Raw genomic sequence first — 24347 nt, 5'->3', positions numbered from 1 at the left:
TAAATCACATTCTTTTGTGAGCAAAGTAAGCACTGCATCTTTAAAAATATTTTATTTAGTTATTTGTCAGAGAGAGAGGGGAGAGAGTGCACAAGCAGGGGGAGCAGCAGGCAGAGGGAGACGCATGTGGGACTCGATCCCAGGACCCTGGTATCATGACCTGAGCAGAAGGCAGATGCTTAACCAACTAGGCCACCCAGGCGTCCCAAGCTCTGCATTTTTGACAGTGCTATTTTCCTAAGGGCTTTTTTTTTTTTTAATATTTTATTTATTTATTTGACAGACAGAGACCACAGGTAGGCAGAAAGGCAGGCAGAGAGAGAGGAGGAAGCAGGCTCCCCACTGAGCAGAGAGCCCAACGAGGGGCTCAATCCCCGGACCCTGGGACCATGACCTGAGCCGAAGGCAGAGGCTTTAACCCACTGAGCCACCCAGGCGCCCCAAGCACTTTTATATTAAATCCATATGCACAGTAAAATTTGAGATCCGAAGGGGACACTTCCCTACAGCACCAATCCTATGGTTTCGTTACCTGTAAAATGGCATGATAAGCTCGACTCATAAAGGCAAGCCAGGCCTGGGGCAGAAAAATCGCCCGGTGCCACTCGGAAAGCTGGATCTGAACCTGCGGGGAAAACATACCACAACGTTAAGTCAGACTACTGGTATTAAAACAGAATAAAACTCCTTCCTTCCCTTCATTTTAAATGATTCAGATTCTAAAACAAACCAAGTCAGTCTAGGATCTGAACCACAAATAAGATCTTTCAGCTATTTTCAAAGGCGAAGGTTTTAGAGTCGCGTCAAGACAAAATAAGCCTGGAATTTTCTAAATTAAAGCCAATAGAATTCTACAGTAATCACAAGTTACGATGTATGTGTAAGACAAATGTGTCCCTGAAAAATGAGGGGGCAACTCTGTGCAGCCTCTTGCCAATGTCCGGAAACTAGGTATTGTCTAGCAAATGCCCCTGGTCATTTTAAATAAGTATCGCTCGCATCTTGGATTTCCACAATGACAGTTTCTGAAGTAATAAACTTCAATTGCCAACAGAACTATCACGTTGTGTAGAAACCATGAGGTCCAGAGATGCAAATGAGTCCTTCACCGAGCAATCATGTACACCACTAGATAAAGCCCTTTAATCAGTGTGGGTAAACGAGAAAAATGATATATGCCAATGCCGAAGCCCTGTTTCTGAAGAGAGGCCCAGACAAAACATCTGGTTTTCATAGTCATTTCTGTTTCTACCTATTAGTAGGAGGCTATCTTGCAACAAATCTTCTCAAGGTCTGCTCTGTTAAAGAAAGATCACTCAAGAAAAACAGTCACAGCACATCACATTTCACATTTCCTGTAACCCATCTCATCTAAACCCAAACAACCAAAACTGTAGTCGGGTCTTTCGCACACGAAAACAATAACAAACAGCCAGAAAGACAAATTTCTATATAATGACCCCAGAATTATGATAACTAGAGTGTGTAAGGAGATCTGACTGCATTGTGGGAATTAATTTTCTCAAGGGCTGTGTGAGAGGGAAGAGAACAGCCGCTCTGAATACAGCTGCTTCCTAGAGCCTCTGGAATTTTCTGGAACCCTGGTCCTCATGCAGGACTGCTATACATAAGGTACTGTGAAAGGTTATGAGGATTATCAGTGTGTGCCTGCAGAGAGCTTTCTAATAGGCGAGTCAGAAAGGAGCACAAACAGAATATCCGTCAAAATTAGGAGGAACCTATGGGAATGAAAAGAACAAAGAAAATTGTTCTGTCTGCTACCTATCACTTCTCATCTTAGCACTGCTTTTCTTAAAAAAAGAAAAAAAATTGATACTGAGTCTGAAAAAGATACCTGCACCATGAAATGAACTTTAAAAAAACTCGAAGGACAGGTTTCTTCTTTTTCTGATTAAGTACTCACTGTATGGAGTAGGGTAGAGGGAGACTGTCAACAGGTCAACAAAAATCCTTAAAGAAACAGGCCCACCAATTCCTGCTTCCTCTCTCATTATCCAGGAAACAGTTGCCAACAGAGGCCCCCTTTCCAGCTGGAGAGGCATTCATTGGTCCTTGGCCCTGCTCTCTCTTTCCAAAATGGGGGTCATCTTCCTATCAATTCTATTTATGTTTCATAAAATACATTAACTCTCAAGTTTTATTTTGGGGGCACCTGGGTGGCTCAGTCAGTTAAGCATCTGACTCTTGACTTTGGCTCAGGCCACAATCTCAGGGTCATGAGATGGGGTCCCAGGTCAGGCTCCATGCTGGGCGTGTTCCTCCGTGCCGTCCCCCTTCCTCTGCATCCCCCCTTAAAAAAAAAAAATCCTATTGTGAGACCTGGATTTAACAGAAAGAACACTTAAGCACAACAACCAAACTTTCCTCTCTTACTTCACAACCTCAAAGCATTTCAGTATTCTCCTGCCATATAACCCACGGACATCACTGCACTACTGAGACGATCCAGGGTCTCAGCGAATTGGTAAAAAGAGCACTGGATGCTTCTGGAAGGACAACAGTGGCAATGATGATTTCAACCTGAGCTTAAAAAAAGAAAGTATTATGGAAAAAGTGTAAAGGAAAATGAACAAATCAAACGTCGAGCTTCTAAGAACAAACGCACTTGTGCCCGGAACCCATCGGAAAGGAGGTTAAAAACTGAAGGTTAAAGCTAATCCTCCAGCTGCGGCTCCAACCACATCTGAAGGTGGGTGCGCGGACCCGGTTCAACTCTCCAGCCTATGCACCAGCCTGATCGCCTCTTGGTTTATGAGATTATACCTAGTCTCAGGGTTCTATGGAGTCAGCCGCAAATAAATCGCCTTAAAGATGCACTCTCCTGCTCTTCCCTTTACTGAAGAGAAACCCAGGGAGACAGCGCGAAGTCAGTCATCCCCTTTCACTCCCATTGTGTTACACAGCAAAAGAGACGTCCTTGACCATTTTTAACAAAAACACATTCTAGGACATTATTCTAGTTCAATATATAGCCACCCATATAGGTTAATGTTGCTAGGCTGAAGAATACAATTAGCATTTTTAAAGCATGGAAATTATGTATAATTTGCTATACTCTGAGAAGCCTTTGAAGGGAATCCAATCAACTAAATAATTGCAAATCATGAACTTGTAACCCTGTTACTCAGCAGATGAGGGTTCTCCACTACTGTGCGGCACGTTGTCAGGGATGTGGAATGTAGTTTGGCTTCATCTGCACATGCCCTTGCAATGACGGGCGTCTGACGGACTGCTGCCATGAGCAGGTTCTGTGATCTGGAGAAAAGGAAGTGTTTCTAGGTGTAAGAGGGAGTAAGTATAATGAAACATTACACATGTGTCTAAAAGAACAGACCATATTAGAGAAATATACACGAGGAGGGTATGGGGGGAGGACAAGGAGGGGAGGACAGCGACAGAACACTTTACGGGACTCAACAGGGCAGCTCAGAGCAGACTTTGTTGAGAAGGTGAGGCCTGAGTAAAGACTGGAATGTGATGAAGTTATAGAAACCCAGAGAAGGGCTTGTGGGAATGGAAAACAGTTCAGCTACTATAGAACATGGTTTGGTCATTCCTCAAAAAGTCAAATACAGGGGCACCTGGGTGGCTCAGTGGGTTAAAGCCTCTGCTTTCAGCTCAGGTCGTGATCTTGGGGTCCTGGGATCGAGCCCCACGTCTGGCTCTCTGCTCAGCGGGGAGCCTGCTTCCCTTCCTCTCTCTCTGCCTGCCTCTCTGCCTACTTGTGGTCTCTCTCTCTCTGTCAAATAAATTTTTAAAAATCTTTAAAAAAAAAAAAAGTCAAATACAGAATCACCCTATGACCCAGCAATTCTACACACACACCCAAAAGAATCGAGACCATATATGCAAACAAACCCCATAAATGAATGCTCAAAGCAGCATTTTCACAATAGCCAAAAATGGAAATAACCCACATGAGCAATGCACGGACGAACAATATATCGACAACGGAATATTATTCAACCATAAAAAGGAATGATGGGCAGATGCGCCCTAGATGTAGATGAACTGTGAAAACATTTATGTGAAACAGAAAGAAGCCAGACAAAAAGGTTCCTATTAGATGATTCTATTTATATGAAATATCCCAAATAGGTAAATCCATGGATGTTGTTGCCGGGGGAGGGGGAGAAGGGAGAGGGAAATGGAAGGTGATTATTTAACACACACATGGCGTCACTGAAGAGTGATGAAAATGTTCTGCAACTAGCTAAAGGTGATGGTTTGCACACTGTGAATATACTAAATACCACTGAATTGTATGATTTAAGCTTTAAAAGAGTTAATTTTATGTTATGTGAATTTTGCCTCAGTTTAAACACACACACACACAAGGTAGGGAGCAGGTCCTAAAGCAAGCACATGGCTAACCTGTCTGAGGAACACAAAGGCCCGTGTAACTAACTATAACCAACAACCAACGAGCAAGACAGAGTGAACACGAGAGTTTGGTAAATTTACAGGGCACTCAGAGGACACAGGGAAGTCACTTCTAGGTCACTTTTCAAGACTTACCTTTTTTTGAGAGCGAGCGAGAGAGCATGTGTGCAGGTACAGAAAGCAAGAGGTAGAAGTAGGAGAGAGAATCCTAAGAACGCTCCACGCCCAGGGCAGAGCCCAACACAGGGCTCAATCTCACAACCCTGAGATCATGACTGGGGCTGAAATCAAGAGTCAGATGCTTAACTGACTGGACCATCTGGGAGCCTCTCAGGACTTATCTTTATTCTTATTAAAGGGGGAGCCATTACAAGATTTTGAGAAGAAAGACATGATCTAACCTATAGAACAAAAAGATCATGATGACTGCTATATTGCAAATAGACTGTAGGAGGCAAAGGTCAGAGAAGGGACACCTACTCACAGGCTACTGCAACGATCCAGGTAAGAGAGAACTGTAGCTTAGCATTGTGACAGCAACACCACAGAATAGGACAAGGTTTTAAGTGTTAAGCTATGCAATTTTCCTATCCACCCAAATGTTAAGTAGAACGCCAACATATAAAACAGAAAACAGGCAAAACTTATCTAGATGAAGTGAGGACGAGGGCTGGGGGCTTGGTAGTCAGCCTCTTAATCTTCCAACTGTATTTGTGGTGGTCCCCAGGACTCTTGTGGTTTCAATAAGAAGGACATAAACTAGATCAGTGGTTTCAAAAGAGAGAGGAAAGGGACTGACTATAAAGGAGCATGGGGGAATTTTTAGGGCGACAGAACTGTTCTTATCTTGACTGGGGTTTGGGTTACATGAATGTATGCACTTGTAAAAACTCATAGAACTATGTACTAAGAGAGGAGAAATCGAGTGCCTGTGTATTATACCTCAATACAACTAAAACTAAAAATACAGAGTTTGAAAGTCACTACTTTCAGATTGTAATGTTTCTCAAACCCTCACTTCCCATTGTCTCTTATACCCTGTACACTTGCCATCAGCACTGAAAATCCACCCTTCCCCTTATCCTTTGTGTTTCTATCAATACCACATGTCAATATCCCAGCCATCCAGGTTTAAAGCTTCTGATTTATCCCGGACTTCTTTCTTGCCACCAACTCAACAGCCAACTCCACCTCTGAAATGTTTCTTTTATTTTCCATACCTTCTTCCTCACTGGCTTAGTCCTAATTCCTGCCTAGAGTACTAAGGCCCCTAACTCACCTCCTAACAGCCTAAAATCTTTCCTTCTAACACATCCTAAATGGTGCTGCTCCTCTTCCATTAACTCAGAACTCCTTTTCAAAAACCTTTGATGGTTCATTAAAGAATAAAGTCCAAACTCTTTTGTACTATGTTCAAAGCCTTTTAGAATCAAAAGCACACCATTTACTTTAAGAAATAATTTGTTCTCATGTAAGAACTCTGCTGGCCAAGATGCCCAACCAATTTCCCCAGATGATTTCCTGGTCCTTTCTTTCATTTAACCTGCGTTCTGGCTGAGTCGGGTTGTAAACCAATGCCCAAGTCAGTCCTATACTCTACAGGACCTTTGCATTCACTCCTTCCATTGCCTGGAAGGCTCTGTCGCCCTCTCATCTCTACTTACTGAAATAATTTCTTCCATCTCTATCCTTCCAGGAGGCTTCAAACCTCTCCTGTAACATTCAACCAATTCCATCTTAGATTCTTTGTGTACGTACCTTCATGTCATATAATCCTAGAGGTAGAGAATATGTCCTACTCCTCTCAGAACTCCTCCCATGGACCCATATTCTGCACATAAGTATTCAATTAAGTACCTTCTGAGTTCAATCAAATCAAATGTATAGTATTTGCTTTAAGACAAAATATCATGTGAAAACTATATGAGCAGAATAAATGAAACAAGATGGGATTGGGAGGGAGACAAACCATAAGTGACTCTTAATCTCACAAAACAAACTGAGGGTTGCTGGGGGGAGGGGGTTTGGGAGAAGGGGGTGGGATTATGGACATTGGGGAGGGTATGTGCTTGGGTGAGTGCTGTGAAGTGTGTAAACCTGGTGATTCACAGACCTGTACCCCTGGGGATTAAAAATATATGTTTATAAAAAATAAAAAATTAATAAAAAAAACTATATGAGCATAAACAAGCAATTGGAAAACTATGATGTTCAACTTTCAATCATGCAGGAAACAGTGTTAGAAAACTTTTTTAAGTAGACACAGCTCAACTCAAACAAAAGTTGTTGAGGACACAGTTATCTGAAATTTTACAAAAGCATGTCCAAGATATTCCGGCCAGGAAATGTTTAATTCCAGCTAAAACCACAGTGAGTGACAAGGCAGAATTTTCAAGTGGATATAATATGTCTTGTATTTTGAAGTTTCCTCACTAAACTTCATTTGAATCATACAGGATTTAATCAAGGACATCTGAAATAATAGCACAACAGAAAATATCTTGCTTGGAAACACAATTCACAAATGAAGGGAAATGTTGAAAGAAAAAAATCAAAAAGTAGATTTTGTTTCCTCAATGATACGTGTTTTACGGTCACCTATAAACTTACTGTTCAGAATATACTGCCCAGAAATCTGGTAGTGTCTTTTGTCTCTGATGAAATTTTAACAAATACAATTTCCATTTATAAGAAAACATCCATTTTAACAGACTTTCATTAAACACTGTAATTTGAGTAAAATAACCTTTGGTGAGGTTGTTAGAAGGTTGAGGCAGAATGAAAAAAGACAGAGTAGCCTGTGCAAACTTACAGGTAAACCAAGTGTTTGCTGTTGACTTTAAAACCCCAAATTCAAAAAGGAGACATATGCATGCTCCCCAGATGTATTTATTATCAAAAGAATTGAAATATTTAATGTCAGTTGCTACACAGACTCACAAACACTGAGTCACTCTACATGCAGTCTGTGACATATACACACTCCTCCCACATTCCCAGAAGAAAAACCGTTTGTCATTAGTGTTCGAGACCCCCAAAGCCACTCAATGTCCCACTGTTTATATATGAGATATAATAGCCTTCAATTTTCTGTCAATAGTAATCTTGTTGGCACAAAAATAATTTTGTTATTCTGTCTCCTGACAAATAGTGACTGAAGGACAAGAAGGGAGGGCTTTTTTTAAAGTAAAATGATACTCATCTCTTTGTGGTGCTTTCTGGACATTTTAAAATTTCTCTCCCTGCCTCTCTCTCCCTCATCTTCTCTCTCTCTTCCTCAGTCTATCTCTGCCCCCCCACGCCCATCAGGATAACATTAGCTTGAAAGCTGACAATTCAATCACATCTCAAGCAACCATTTACTTACTCTGTTATTTAATAGGAGGGGGGAAACCCAGTTACCATAACAACTCACATCACATGGTAATTATGGAGTCTCTAAAATACAGCAAACCATACTTTTCACAGTGTTTTCTAAGGGGAATGTGTAATAAGCATAGATACCACTTCTCCCAATTATTATTCAGAATTTCCATCTAATTGTTTCATATTGCATGAATGCTAATGCTACTCCACGTTCTTCCTAAAAAATAGGTTTTTAAATAAAGAAGGAACTGAAAGAAAAAGGCAAATGTATTCTTTGTATTTCAAATTATGGGTTATAGCCCACCTATCTAGGGAAAAAATCCACAGAAGGCAAAAGAAAGGCAAAATTAATTTATAGGACAAAAAGAATCAAATGATAATCAACACAAAAGGAAGGAAGGAAAGAAGGAAGGAAGGAAGAGACAGATTTCACAGAATAGTTCTGCCAGTAAGTCCAGATAAGGTTGTGGTGAAACAAGAATGAAAAAAGAGCTCATTACCTAATGCAGAGGCAGAAATATTGGGTGACAGCAGCAGGATCAGGAAAATTTGCATGCGCCCAAGGATGGAGGGAATAATGAAGCAAGACTGCCATTCCCATCCAGGGACAGATCACAATCATCCAATTTAGGTGAGAGTGTCACGTCAGAGTTAGAAATGCCAAAGGATGACAAGACAGGCAGCAAATTTCAGGGAAGGAACCTGTCATTCACCTTCAGCTTCCTTATCAAGAGGAATCAGTCTCAGGATGGAAAAGTGGAGTCATAAATCGGAGCAGAAGAGGACGGTCACCTGAGGTTGGAGAACCCCTAGTAGGTCTGAAATGACCCCTGCTTGTCCCTGTTCAAAGAAACAGAGAGAGGGAGGGGGCACTTCAGGTTTAGAAAAATCTAAGCAGGGCAATGATAATACAGAACTTCTCCTGGCATTTCAGGTCAAAGTCCAAGGACACTTAGATTTTCAAGTCTTCTGAAAGTCCCATGGGAGAGTTTCACTTAAAGAAAAGTCATTTTACAAAAAAAAAATTGTAAAAAAAAAAAAAAGTTTTCAGAAAGAAGGGAATATAATAATCTCCAAAAGAATCCATCACAGATGAAATAGCTAGTTCTCCATAATGAAAATTACTTGATTTAATGAACACAGGTCTTGAGAAATACTGACAATTATGTAAAGCAAATAGGTCAGAATACGAAGAGCAGAGCTTTCAGGACATTCAAAACAAAGATCTCTTCCCGATTCACACACTCACCCACCTACTGGTAGGCATTAAGAAGGCCACAGCATATCCTGGAAGTATATGTAACCTTGGGCAGGGAGAAAAGGGGGAAAGGCTACATCTATTCACATAAGTGAATAATGACATGAAACAGTACATAAAAGCCGTTCAAATTATAATAATGTCACCTCTTAGTAAGACCTCAATGATGATTAGATTCAGCATCAGTTTATTAACAACATTTCTGGAAAAAGGAAACCATCACACTAAATGCACATACAAAGTCTGAGGCACATCCATGTTTCAAAAGGATTCAAACCATTAACTTGACAAAGGTCTACGAAGTATGTGCTGTGTCCCAGGAATACCAGGCATTAGAGCTACATGTGACCAAAACCAGCTCCCTGATTTTATGAACTTTACACTTTACAGGAGACAGACACTAACTGTCGTGTCTGCTGCCACCCACACACCCCTGTCAGGATTAGTAGGAAGATGGATAGATCGGTGTGAACAGACTCCTATATTAAATACATTGAATTCATAGTTATAAACATTCCTGAAGAAAACTCCAACCCCAAATGGTTTCACGGGAAAATTCCACCAAACATTTAAGGAAAAATTATTCGGATAGCATTACACAGCTATGTTTCAGGCAAAGACAATAAAAGGAAACTATAGAAAAATATCCCTCATGAACACAGATGCCAAAATCCTTAACAAAATATTACCAGCGAAACAAAGTTCAGCAATATATAAATAGGATAATACATTAGGATTACAAGGAGTTATTCCTAGAATGAAAATCTGGTTCACTCAGACAAATCAAAATAATTCATCATATCAACAAGTTTAAAAAGCATACAATCTTCTGAATAGATACAGAACAAAACATTTGACAAAATTGTGATAAAAAGCCCTCAGCAACTTAGGAATAACAGGAAACTTTGCAAACCTGATAAAGGATATCTATAAAATCTTTATACTAAAATAAGCTAAACATAACATCATATTTAATGTTAAGACACTGAATGTTTTCCCGCAAGACTGTGTATAAGATAAGAAATGTCTGCTCTTACCACTCCAGTTCAACACTGTACTAGAAGGCCCTATTCAGTGTAATCAGGCAAGAAAAAAAACGAAAGGCACAAACATCAGAAAGAAAAAAAATTAAAAGATATTCTCTATTCACACACATCACAATGAAAAACAAAAAGAAGCTACAAAAAGCAACAAGAACATGTAAGTGAGTTTAGTAAAGTCAGAAAAGTATCTGTTTATATACTAGCAATGGGCAGATGCAAATTAACACAAAGGAAAAAACAGTTAATTAGATGCAGTAGCATCAAAATACTTAGGGACATGCAATACTCATTAAATTTAACAAAATGTGCATAAGATTTGTAATAAAACAAAACACTGACCTAAAATAATGGAAAGATACAAATATCTTGTTCACGAGTTTAAAGACTAAGTGAGACGTCAATTCTCTCCCAGATTGATCTACAGATTCAATACATTTCTAACCAAAATTACAGCAGGCTTTTCTGTGGTTTCTCAAAGCTGATTTAAAATTTACATGGAAAAGCCAAAAGCCTAAGATATCCAAATTTTAAAACAACAAAATTGGAGGACTCGTATTACTTGATTTCAAGACTTTCTATAAAGCAACAGTAATTAAGCTGGTGGTTTTAGTTAAAGTATACACACAAAGATCAAGGGAATAAAACTGAGTGCAGAAGTAGACCCATGCAGGGGCGCCTGGGTGGCTCAGTCGATTAACCGTCTGCCTTTGGCTCAAGTCATGACCCCAGGGTTCTGGGATGGAGGCGTGAGTCAGGTTCCCTGCGTGGTGGGGAGTCTGCTTTACCCTCTGCCTCTCCCTCTCTGTGTGCTCATGCTCTCTTGCTATCTCAAATAAATAAATAAAATCTTAAAAAAAAAAAATAAGTAGTAGACCCATACATATGGACAATTTTCTACAGAGGTGATTTGGTGAAAAAAGGGTGGTATATTCAATAAATGTAAGTCATAGCTCCTGAAAAGTTAACTCATACAGATCCTAGGCTAGAATGGAACTGTAAAGTATAAAAACTTTCATACGTAAACACAGGAGATCATCAAAGGACTAACGGATAAACTATACACAGTAGATTCATATAATGGCATATTATTCAGCCATAAAAAGGAATGAAGTCCTGACACATGCTACAGCATCTATAAACTCTGAAAACATTATACTAAGTGAAAAAAGTCAGACAAAAAAGACCACATATTGCATGATTCTATTTATATGTCACGTCCAAAATACACGAACTATGGAGACAGAATAGTGGATTAGTGGTTGCTGGAGGCTGGGGCAAGAGGGAAATGGAGTCTCTCTGCTAACAGGTACAGAATTTCTTTTTGGTGAGATGAAAACATTCTAAAATTGTGCGAATGGTTTCACAAATCAGTGAATATGCTAAAACCACAGAATTGCACACATTAAATGAGTTGGTTTCACAGCACATTAATTATGCCTCGATTTTTGAAAAAAAATGAAGAAAATACAGGAGAGAAAAAGAAAACAGAAAAGCAAGGACTATAAACAGAAAACCTTGATGAATTGGAATTCTTTAAAGTTAACCATTCGGTCTTCAGAAGACACTGCCAAGGAAATAAGAAGACAAGTTAAGATTTGGTTTAAAAAACAAACTGAAAAACACATTTCTAATAAAGAATTTGTATCAGAATATATGAAGAACTCCCATTAAAAAAGAAAAATCTGGTTAAAAAACGGGCAAAACAACAGAATACTTCATGAAAGAAAAAGTATGACTGGCAAAACAAACAAACAAACAAACAAAAAACCTAAAAAGATGCTCGACATCAACAGCTATTAAGGAAACATAAAACCACAAAAGAGAAACCACTCTCCATCTATGAGAATGGCTAGCTTTAAAAAAAAAAGAGACAGAACAAGTGGAACTCCCTCACATTGCCGCGAGGCACTCAAAATGGGACAGTCACTAGAAAAATTGGGTAGTAAAAAAAAGAAAAAGAAAAGTTTGGTAGTTTGTTACATTCACTAATCATATGACCTAACAATTCCACTCCTACATCTTCCTTTAGTCAAAAAAATGAAAACAGGTGTCCACACATACACCTATATGAGAATCACTTACGGCAGCTTCATCATAACTGCCCAAAACCGGAAACAACCCAAGAGTCCATCGATGGGTGAATAAACCAACTGAAACTCTCATTACAGACATTTTTAAAATAAAAAGACTCAGAAGCAATAAGAACCCAAAGAAGTTTGAAGAAACATCACCTGCAACAGCACCAAAAGGATCCCAACAGAAGAAAATCTAGAAACAAGGAGAAGAGTAAAGAAATACTACAGGCATCTTGGGAAGATTCAAAGATATTTTTTAAATGCTCTCTGCTTAACTTGGTATGGTGTAGAGTAATTCAAGGATTATCCTGAATCACACTGCCTGGGTTCAGTTTCCAGGCTTCTGTACTTAACGAGCTCTGTGATCTCAGACACATTAGCAGTACCAGCCTCACAGTGTTAGAGATTAAGTGAGTATAGATATGTTTTTTTCAATATTCAATATATGTATTCAATATTCAATAAATTTTCAATAAATAATATATATTTCAATATATATTCAATAAATATATATTCAATATATATTTAATATATATTCAATATTCAATAAATAGAGAGAGAGAGAGAGCGCGTGCACAAGTTTTAAAATACCTGAGCTGGTTATTAGCTATTATCATTGCAATTATTATTCTAACCAGATCTTAAAATTCGCATTATTTGTGTCACCTAGTTTGAGAAACTGTATGATTCGTTCACTATCTCTGCCTCTTTTTTTAAAAGATTTTATTTATTTGTCAGAGAGAGAGAGGGAGCGAGAGCAAGCACAGGCAGACAGAATGGCAGGCAGAGGCAGAGGGAGAAGCAGGCTCCCTGCTGAGCAAGGATCCCGATGTGGGACTGGATCCCAGGACGCTGGGATCATGACCTGAGCCGAAGGCAGCTGCTTAACCAACTGAGCCACCCAGGCATCCCTCTGCCTCTTTTTTTTTAATGAATTACAGCAAGATGAATCCAAACTAAAATCCTACCACAGATTTGACAAAATTCTATCCAAAATATCTTCTAAATGACTCCTAAAAGAATCATTTTTTCATCTCTTTGAAATTTTCTAGGCATTCTACAACACAAGCAACAAGTACCTTAACCCAAATACTTTGTTCATATCCAAGGCACACTTAATAAATTCTGATGCCATATGCTGAAATTTATTAGACTGCCTTCTGCTACTCCTCATATTAACACTTTTTCTTGTTTCTGTTCTGATGGTGACTTTTAAAATCAGCTTTCCATTATTACTTAACACTTTAAGTATGTGATTAAGTATCCTTCAATCTCCTAGGTGCACAGCTGACAAACACAAAAAGGTACCAAATTTCTCCCTTGTCCATAGCAAGTATAAAGATGTAAAGGAAAACAGATCTAGAAACTGTGTTGTCTTTTTCATGAAATTAAACCGCTCTTCCTCCCAGATCGTTAGTCCTTCCTTAGTTAAGCAAAGACACTGAATTAGACAAAAAAGGCTTTGAACCAAATATTTGCATAATTTCAACTCTAATTAAATACATGAAAGAGCATGGGTGGCACCAAATAAAGACAGCCCTCTAAAAACTGGATATGCTACTGGTGGCAACTGGGAAGATACAGCATATAGTCCAGCCAAAAGACTGATGCCAAGATTTATAAATTACACACCAAAATGAGATTTAGTACAAACATACTGTCTTAGCTCTAAGTTAACATCAAATTGTTAAACATTTTAAAATTCCTATCTTCATTTACAAGTGGTATATAACCTATCATGTCTAAATTATATAAAATAAATCTCTTTGCTATGACACTTTGTTATTCACTTATTTTAGTTTAAATTCACCACAATAAGTCATCAAGTGCTTAACAGTAATACCAAAGAACACACTTCCCACATGCTGTCCAGCTTCTCTCTTCCCTCTGGTGTTGCTATAATCTGGTATGATCAGACTTTATACAAATCATCTCGTGGCATCACCTAACTTTATTTGAAAAGGGTAGGGTAGCCTAAAGGAAAAACAGAATAAACACTAAAACCAAAGGTTTTTTTTTTTCCTTAAACACTTTTATTTACTGTTAATTCCCGACATTCACAAAATATATACACTAGTGCCCTACATACTTGCAAAGGATTCAAATCAAGGAACGGGCAAGATTATTTCTTTAAACAATAAGTTGGTACTTATAGTGAACAATACACGTTAAACAATGATGAAATAAACCAAATTACTACATACCACTCCATAATAATAAGGCTGGGCAATGGAAGAAGTGTGCCACTTTCTTTCAGAAATACATCCAAATATTTTAGTATTCAACTGGGTCAACTTTTTTGGTTTCCTTTAAAAGCAACGTACAGGGGCGTCTGGTTGGCTCAGTCGGTTAAGCGTCTGCCTTCGGGTCGTCATCCCAGGGTGATAAGATCGAGCCCTGCGTCAGACTTGCCCCTTAGGGGGGAGGTTGCTTCTGCTTTTCCCTGCAACCCCTCACCCCGCTCATGCCCTCTCTTGGTATCTTTTTTTCGTTCTCAAATAAATAAGTAAAATCTTTGAAAAAATACACACTAAATTTCATGCCCATAAACTGAAGAGGGGGAACCCCTCAATATATACAAGCAAGAAGAACCTGTTACACAGTACAGGGAGGCACCTACCTCATGGACCAGAGCGAGTGAGGTCTGTTTGAAACTTCGCCCCCTACTGGCCATCAGTCGATTCAAAGGTTTGCCATCTTTACTCTGATAGGTTGAAACATCGTAACAAAATAACATACCACCTGAGGGGAGGGGGGAAACAACTTATAAAAACATGTCTTATGGAAAAACTTAATTAGATTCCAAGAGTCTCAGTAATCCATATTCAATCAATCTGGACAGAGAGATTTTATTTTTTTATTTATTTAAATATTTTACTTACCCACTTGACAAAGAGTGAGAGAAACAGGGAGAGAGGGAACACAAGCAGGGGGCATGGGAGAGGGAGAAGCAGGCTTCCCGCTGAGCAGGAGATTGATTCAAGGCTCCATCCCAGGACTCTGGGATCATGACCTGAGCCGAAGACAGATGTTTAACCAACTGAACTACTCAGGTGCCCTTGGGTAGAGATTAGAAATTAATTTGCTAAGCAAATTATGATTTTTGACTACTGGTATCTATGGAAAGAAAAAATAGATTTAAAAAATTAGCAGTTACCGTATTCAAATTATCAGTTATTTATGAGCCTTATTCATTTGTAAATGAACAAAATTTTTCAAAGGCTTTTTCTGCATCTACCGAGATTATCTAAAGATTGTTATGCCTTTTTCTATTAAAGCACTTAATTATACTGATTTTCAGACATTAAATTAACCTCACTTGTATTAGCTTTATTGCTAAATTCAATTTTCTAATGTATTTTGGTGGTATTTTTACAACTATGTGTAATAGAAAAGACTGCTTTATAATATTCCCTTCTTGTTCTCAGTATCAAGATTATATTGATCTCATCAACTAAGCCGCCTAGGTATCCCACTTTAAAACATTTTTTAGAGATGCCTGGGTGGCTCAGTCAGTTAAGCATCTGCCTTCAGATCAGGTCATGATCCCAGGATCCTAGGATCGAATCCCACGTCCAGCTTCCCACTCAGAGAGGAACCTGCTTCTTCCTCTACCTCTCCTTCTCCTTGAGCTTGTGCTCACTCTATCCCCCTCAAAAATTAATAAATAAAAATTATTTTAAAGTTTCCCACTATTATTATAGGTTTGCCCATTTTTAAAAATTTAAATTCCAGGTAGTTAACAAAGAGTATAATATTAGTTTCAGGTGTACAACACAGGGATTCAAAACTTCCATACAACACCTGGCACTCATCACAACAGGTGTATTCCTTAATCCCCATCACCTTTTTACCCAGGCCCCACCCACCTCCCTTCTGGAAGGTTTGTTCATTTTTTTAGTTTTGTGAATGGTTTTCATATAGTTTAAAAATGATGCTATTTTGTGTACACTGGTACTGTGATATTTTCTTAATGGAATGACTTCTTTATCTCCCTGAAATGTCCCCTTCATTTTAAAGCTTTTCCTTTTTCATACATCCAATACCTTTTCATTGAATCCTGGACAGTATACAAAGGAAACACAGAAAATCTAAATGATTTTTTTCTTTTCTTTTCTTTTCTTTTCTTTTTTTTTTTTTTTAACTCAGAGAGGAGTTTCAGCTGCCTTCTTTCAGGTACATAGAATAAAGGAATGATCATTTAAATTGAATCAGAGACTGAACTGGGTTAGGCTTGATTATAGCTTTGGTAATTCTCAGTCTACCTCTGGTTCAACCCCTGTTCCTAGGGCATGCCTCCCCCAAGATTTTCATCTGACAGCCTAATTGGTCTCCTCAATACGGAAAGCTTAAGAGAGATTCAGATGGGTCCTCTGAGGATTTCAGTTTATCTCTTTAACCTCCCATCCCATAAACCTTCAAAATTTGACAAATAGGGAGAAATAGGCTATGTGTCTGAGGTTCCACAAGTCCCTGGTTCCACTGCTCAGACACCCCATGAATGACAAGATCTCTGTGGGTTTCTCTGCCTCCTGTACCAGCCTCTAGTAAAGGTCAAGCCTGAAATTCAGTCTCCAGCTGAGGCCAGAATAAGTAAGTGCTCCCAGGTGAAAAGAGGCATAGCTCTTCAGTATCAATTCCTGGCTACTCCTGGGCTTTGTTTTCAGGCCCATTGTCCTAGCTCTTCTTTGTTTCCTGCACACAGAGAGGCCGGAGACTTCACCGCCTCTCATAAGCTCCAGCCTAGTTCTGTAACTTTCAGAGCAAACTCAAAATTTATCAGCTAGCTTTTGAGAAAACTCTGGTTTCTCACTTCTGTTCATCAGAGTCTTCAGAGAACCAGAATCTCAATTTCAATCTCTCCCCCAACCTCTCCCTCTCCCCAGCCCTTTCTCTCTCTCTAAATGGGGAGCTTTATTATAGGAATTGGCTCCCATGATTATGGAGGATAAGAAGTCCCATGATCTTGCTGTCTGCAAGGTGGAGGTCCAGAAAGAGTGCTGGTGTAATTCAGTAGGAGATGGATGTAATTCAGAGGAGATGGATGTCCTGGCTAAGGAAAGAGTAAATTCACTCTTTTTCTAGCCGCCTATTCTGGTCAGGCCATCAGTGAATTGGATGTTGTTGCCCATCCACACTGGTGAGGGTGACTTTCTTTCCTCAGTCTACTCATTCAAATGCTAACTTCTTCTGGAAACACCCTCAAAGACATCAACAAGTAATTTTTACCAGCTACCTGAGTATCACTTAGCCCAAAGTGACATAGAAAATGAGCCATCACATCACTCTAGGTCCATGGAACCACTAAAAGCTCCACTGGTTAGGGCACCTGGCTGGCTCAGATGGTTAAATGTCTGCCTGTGGCTCAGGTCATGATTCCAGGGTCCTGGGATTGAGTCCCGTATCGGGCTCCCTGCTCAGTGCAGATTCTGTTTCTCCCTCTGCCCCTGCCCCCCCCCTCTCTCTCAGGAATAAATAAAGAAAATCTTTAAAAAATAAATAAATAAAAGCTCCACTGGTTTCTCTATATACTGCAACAGACCTCTTCTTGGGCCAAGCCCCGGTCCTAGCATACAACCAAAATCAGTGACTGTCTCCCATGGGGCAGCAGAGGCACACTTCTAAAGTATTCTTTCTCCTCATGCTGTGGTTTTAGTCTACCTGTCTTTGCTTCTACACTTCTCTGGTGCCTTTAAAATACGGTCTATTTTTGTCATTTGTCCAGGTGTGTCAAAATGTTAGCAACAGGTACGCTCTGCCATGACCTATCACACCCAGCTTGGAAGAGGAAGTGCAATCCTTAGGCTCAGAACTTGTACTTTGATACCATGTGCTGTACTTACCTGCAAGGCCAGGTTTCAAACCTGGCTGCTTATTGGTCTCATACATCTTCAATATAAAATTGGGGATCCCTGCTACAGTTTTTCCTTGGTCGGACCGGGGACCTCCTTTTAATGCAGAGTGATAGACTCCACGGGGCATATTTACCATTTCCTGCTTCACAAGAGTTGTAAAAAATTCCTCTAAGGCTGAAAGAGATGAAAGGAGATCAAAAGTAGAGTAAATACAGTCTGTTAGGAGACAATCATTCATTGTTAACTCACATATGTGTGTGTGTATGTATATATACTTATATATAGATATATATACACTTATATATAGATATATATACACTTATATATAGATATATATACACTTATACATAAAGTATAAGTGTAGTATAAGTGTGTCTATATACACTGGAGGATAAGAAGTCCCATGATCTTGCTGTCTGCAAGGTGGAGGTCCAGAAAGAGTGCTGGTGTAATTCAGTAGGAGATGGATGTAATTCAGAGGAGATGGATGTCCTGGCTAAGGAAAGAGTAAATTCACTCTTTTTCTAGCCGCCTATTCTGGTCAGGCCATCAGTGAATTGGATGTTGTATAAGTGTATAAGTGTATAAGTGTATATAGACACACTTATACACACACATACACACAGCTCTATTTCAAACCAAACTTCACAAAGTAAGCAGGGAACTCTTGGACATCATCCCTTTCTTAGTCTTCCCAAATTAGAACATGGCACCCAGTTACTAAGCTGAAAAACTTAGATATTCTAATTCCTCTCTTTCTCATACTTCTCACATGTAATCCATTAACAAGTCCTTCTAAATCTATCTTTAAAAATATATCCTGGACCCATGCATTTCTCTTTATTTTCACTGCTACTTGGCCAGTTATTATCTTCTCTGCTCCTCATCTGGACAAATTTAAATAAAACTAGCTTTTGGTGTCTTCTCTTCATGACCATCCCTACAAACTATCCTCTGCCCAGAAGCCAGAATCTGATTTCCCTTCCCAGACATCGTCCAGTGATTTTTTTTCACCATACGTGGAATAGCATTAACACTTCTGACAATGATCAAGGCTTTATATGACCCAGCCCTTGACTCTCCCATTGACCTCATCTTTGCCAAGCACCCTCCTTGCCAGCTAAGTGTTAAGAGCGTACTGCCACATGGCCTTTGTTTCTATTTTGCAATAACACAAAGCTCATATCGAAGTCTGAGCCACTGTACATCCTATTCCTCCCACTAGTGGAACACGCTAGTCTCAGATTTCCATGGGACCAGTTCCTTCTTGTCAGTTAGGTATTATCAGAGAGGTCCTTTACGACTCTCCATCATTCTGTAGCAATATCAGGACAATTATTTAAAAAACCAAAATATTAGTTCATGATTTCTTTGTGATCCTAGTTAAGCCCCAAATTTTATTGCTTAAAGTTTCTAGTTATTATCAACACAAATATGGGCTCAGAAGACAATAGGATACCCAAACAAAATTCTTGAGAAGACTAGAGGTTCTATCAAGTGTTATTTTTCTAAGGACCACTAGAGGTTGCCAATGCAGAAACAAAAACAACAGAAACATGAAACCTTAAAAAATGTGTGGAAAACAAAAAAAGAAAACCACTGCATGTGCCTCTCATAGGAACAAAAAAGAAGGGTCTGTCTCCTGAGACTGGAATTTCATTCTTAATACACTGAAAAGTCTGCTTTAAATGACCATGATTACATTAAAGGCAGCAAGTGTGCCCTGGAGCCTCTATTACATGCCCAGTTCTGTCTTTCCTGTATAGAACCTTCCCAGATGCGACCACGCTTCTCCATTCAAAGTCCAGAGAACACCTCTGTGGGACATTTTCTATTTACCCCTCCCGACCCCCACCTCCACCCTCTCAACCCTGCTCCATGACCTGGAAGAATAATCAGGCTCCCTTGTCCTTGGGCTTCTAGTTGGCTTTTATCCAATGGGAGACACTCGCAGGAGGTCAGAGGATGGAAACAGAATGAGGTCAGGGCATGAATTCCCAGCCCCCCTCCCGCGGGATGGCTACAAGTTGCCTGCACCCCTCTTCTGCAGGCCTTGGCTCCCCTTTGGCAGCACTGTGACAGGATGCTCTCCCTCAGTCTCCAAACCGCTATCTCTCTTCCCTTACCGCTTCAGGGGGAGGGGCGCTAACCACTCCGGGTTAAAGCACCACTGCTTGGGAATGTCCTGCGGCCCTGACCACACAACTGCCAAGAGTCCCTGCTGTAAACGCTCACGGACTCCATCACAATGTGCCTTTTCTGTCAAGACCCTGATGAATACATGGTCTAAATGAAAGAAATGAGTAGCATCCAACTGTATCCGATACGGACGCACGTGGGTGACTGCTTCACGTGAAGTTTCAGCACAAACTTCCCAGAATGTAGCAAAGAATCATGTTTGTGAGGACAGAGGAGCTATGGTGAGAGAAGGTCATTTCATGCTTTCTCCGAAGGGGTCCTATTTTGGCAAAAGCTCGCACAAGTCAGGAGGTAAGTACACACTGTACACACGCTAACTCGGGAATGTGTCAAGCTCTTCAGAGAACTAAGGTTTCTCAAATTAACTCCAGCCCCGAAAACAGTCTAAATGAGGGGATGATACCATGAGTGTAAGTGATCATACAGCGCCCTCTTCCCCAACCACTAAGCCAGCCACCAGGAATCTTTCCACCCTGTCGGGGCCTTGCCCCGACCCTCCAGGTGACCACGTGAGAACTTGAAAGAGCGGAAAATCTGCAGAACAGAGTGTTAGACACAAATTTTTTAAACAACCCCAATGTCCTTTAACAAGTGTGTAGACAGACTGGTGCCTACTACAGTGGGATATTATTCAGGGATTAAGAAGAATCGAGACAGGCCAGTGTTGGGATAAATATCAGAGACACTATGCCAAGCAAAAAAAAAAAAAAAAAGTTAAACCAAAAAGTGTGTACACTGTATGGAAAAAGCAACAACTGGGGAAATCCTCATAGGTTTATACTTCAGTTACCTGCTTTGTATCAATGTGAATTTCCTGGTTTGAATAATGAACTATGTGAGCTGCTGGGCAGCTGGGTGACAGTATACAGGAGCCCTCTAAAGTGTATTCACAACATCTTTGAATCCTAAAATTGTGTCAAAACAAAAAATAAATACCAGTAACATCCCCATTTAACATAACGCAAATTACTGGACTCACACTGCAGCTGCTTTTGTGTTTACTTGAAAGGAAAGAGGAGAAGAAAAGGACCAGGATTCACTGACAGTGCAGTTGGGTTTTCTGGCTGCTACAACTAGAGATCTTATACTAGCTACCCTGTACCTTTTAAGGTCCACAGTCCTAGGGCTGGCACCTGCCCCTGGTTCTTTTTTGAGTAGTCCAGTAACTGCAGGGAAAGCGAGGCACGGAAAAATACAGACCTTTGCCCGCGGTGAGTGTGCCAGACACAGCCAGCATGAACAGCACCCCCACCAGAGTCTAATGACTGAGTTTTCTCAAACAGATAAAGTTGCTGAACTCAAATCCTCCCCTTCTTTCTCACGGAAAAGCACTTGCAACCATCAAGAACAAATGATGTAGAACAGGCTAATGGCTACCACATCCTAAGAGGAGGGAAGCAACAGCTCACCTTGGCCACACCTTCTCCTTTTTCCACTACAAGAAAACTGGAGGGAAGGCCCCACGTCACTAGGAATGACGTCATTTAAAAAGCCCAAAAGAACTTTTACCTCTAAGGCGATTTTGGGTTACAGGAGAAACTTCGGATAACAAAGCTATTTCCTTCCTGGGACTGACTATTAAAACGCCAAAGGGGTCCCAGACTCTGAAGCACCTTCCAGGAGTGGGTAAAAACAGAAGATAGAGGACCAGGGAACACACCGTTAAGGCTTGTTCTGGACATCAAGAGAAACGGAAGGCTGCGCTCTTGGTCTATGCTGCCTCGTTTCCGTTTTCTCTAATGAAAGGAGGCAGGAATTTGGGACATGAGCTTTGTCTAGAAATGGATAATATATATTTGCCTTAATTCCTCAGGAAATCTCCATGTGGGGTGAAACCAAGGGAAAAATGTCCCCTGGTATAGGATATTGACACTATGATTGACCAGATGACACTTCTTAAGTGTACTGACCTTAATTTTCAGAAACAGACTTTCTACGTCCATGTACAATTAAGGTAGGATTGGGGCTGAACAAGGTAATAAACGCATGCTCGGCAAAATGTTAGCTAAGACTGAATTAGAATAATTAGATATAATTAGAATAATTTTTTTAAATGTCAAGGTCCTGTAAGCTTTTTATCAAAACGTAATGATCATACAATTTAATCCATTTTTTAAACCATCAATTTACAGCTCTCAAATATTGATACCATCTTTGGAATAATTCTAAAGAAAGAATAAATTCATAATGAAAGCACCCCATAAATCTCTGAAGATTCTAACCATCCTTTCATTTAGCTTGTAGGATAAAGAACCATTATTGGAGCCAGTGACTTGAAGTCCCATTGCAAATTTGTCTGGTAGAATATAGCTTTGGAAATGAATTTTAATTTCTCACTGAAAATGGTTGTTTAAACTAGTTTTCTGGTTCAATTTTCTTCGACTCTAACGCTTTTCAGTGTGTTCTGAACACCATTCCTAACTGAAGCAGTACCTCCACAACAGATGGATATGTTGTGCCTTTCAGATAGAAAGTGGGCTGTAATTAAAGTGAGCTATCATATGTGTACATCACAAAAGAAACACAATCAGACAGGTAAAATCCCTGAAAAATGCTAGCTGCCATGCCACTGAACAGGAGTCACCTGGTAAAACCAAAGGAGCAGTAAGTGACAACAGTCTGAGATAGCAAGAGCCAGGAATAGAAAGATCCACATCTTTTTCGCCACCCTCGTCATCTTCGTCTTCATCTAGCTCATCGGGAGTAGGGATTTCTGGTCTTATCTGAAATGACAGAGGGGGCAATATTAAAACATAATGTAAAATCCTTTCTTTGTCCTTTTTATGTCAAGATTTAAAAACTGAGCTAGACTCATTGCATTGTAATGTCAAAAGACCATTAAAATTTAATTTTAAATTACTATTCATTTTCAGATTAACTGAATGGTAAACTCAATCTTAGCAGCTACAAGCCCAGATCCATGTAAGGAACTAATGATAATATACTAAGAAAATTACCGTAAGCCAGCGTAAGCAATGATTATTATAGAACACTAATAAAATTTTACGCCATTTGACTATAAAATGCAAACACTGACACATTCAATATATTGAACTTCTATGGTTTGTAATTAAATATTTGCCTTGTCGGAATACTTCCTTTTTAACTTGTCATTCTAGCCATATCTCTATGGCAAAGCTTAAAATCTTCCAGTAGCATATATAGTAGAGATCAGGAAAGGACAGAATGCTTTAGCTGAGTTTTCCTTAGACTCGGCAGTTTGTTGCTAGAGAATATAAAAACACTAAAATCTGTAATTGGTAGCTATACTTTATGGTGTCTAATTTGCAATTTGAAGATTTTGTGGTTGCTCTGTGATTAGTTAGGTTCGTTTGAACCAAAAATTTAAAAATTTAAAAAGATTATCACCATTGTAGTTTCTATAAGATGTAACTGTCAAGCAATTAATTAAATTTTTAATACTTTCAATGACACACCATCATAATGCCCACATGGAGATAATTAAGCATTAGGGGAGGAAATCAAAATATATAAAAGTGGTTGCTATAACCATAAAGTGCCAGAACCCAGTCATTACCATTAGCCTGTCTCCCGGAGTTATTTTTAGAAATAATTAACAATTCCTGCAGACTGCCTTCTTCATAGGTCCCCAAAGCACTGTTCCATTTAGGAACTGCACTGAGTCAGGATTCTTGCAGGGGGATAAAAGAAAACAGAGAGGAAATGCTTCTCTTAAGTATAATAACCTCAACTCCAATGAAGCCTTTCAACCATAACTAGTGTTCTCTTCACTAGTGAAGGAATAAAAGCAACCTGACTACCCTAGCACTTTCCAAGACACAATTTAATTCTGATTCAATATTGAGTACCTAATTCTCAGAGGACAGAGCCAGCCATAATTACAGAGATAACAATAATGTGTGCTCTGCATAGGGCATGACAGCATTTGTGGGTGTCACTGGTTCCTGGAGAAACTTGGGTGCATTTGCAACCCTTTCAGCTCTCACAAGCAGGGATTTTCAAAGTGCCTCTTGCCTGTGCCCATACTTTGAATTGGCCAGGTTTTGTTCCATCGGGAGTTATCTTAGAAATCTTAACCAGTCCCAGCTGCCTACGATGATTCATAAAAGGAGGTGGTCCTGGGTCTGTCTGCCTTACTTCCTTTTTATACATCATAGTACAAACT

At 39.6% G+C, this 24347-nt stretch overlaps 1 protein-coding gene across 3 annotated transcripts in view; it reads right to left on the bottom strand.

Moving 5' to 3' along the window:
- Positions 1–24347, bottom strand: part of FOCAD (focadhesin) — a 302554-nt gene that overhangs the window by 78954 nt on the left and 199253 nt on the right. For all 3 annotated transcript variants that reach the window (XM_004761826.3, XM_045079668.1, XM_013061093.2), the window contains 4 exons: positions 22785–22923; positions 17990–18175; positions 14767–14888; positions 533–625 (listed from right to left, as the gene is read on the bottom strand). In XM_004761826.3, coding sequence (XP_004761883.1) covers positions 533–625; positions 14767–14888; positions 17990–18175; positions 22785–22923 — 540 coding nt within the window. The remainder of the gene's footprint in view (positions 1–532; positions 626–14766; positions 14889–17989; positions 18176–22784; positions 22924–24347) is intronic.

Source organism: Mustela putorius, unplaced genomic scaffold (genome assembly GCF_011764305.1).
Source record: "Mustela putorius furo isolate JIRA1106 unplaced genomic scaffold, ASM1176430v1.1 tig00000421_pilon_pilon_pilon, whole genome shotgun sequence".
In the NCBI taxonomy this organism is placed as follows: Eukaryota; Metazoa; Chordata; class Mammalia; order Carnivora; family Mustelidae; genus Mustela; species Mustela putorius.
Note: the sequence above shows the minus strand (reverse complement) of the source record. Positions and strands in the feature narration are given on the sequence as shown.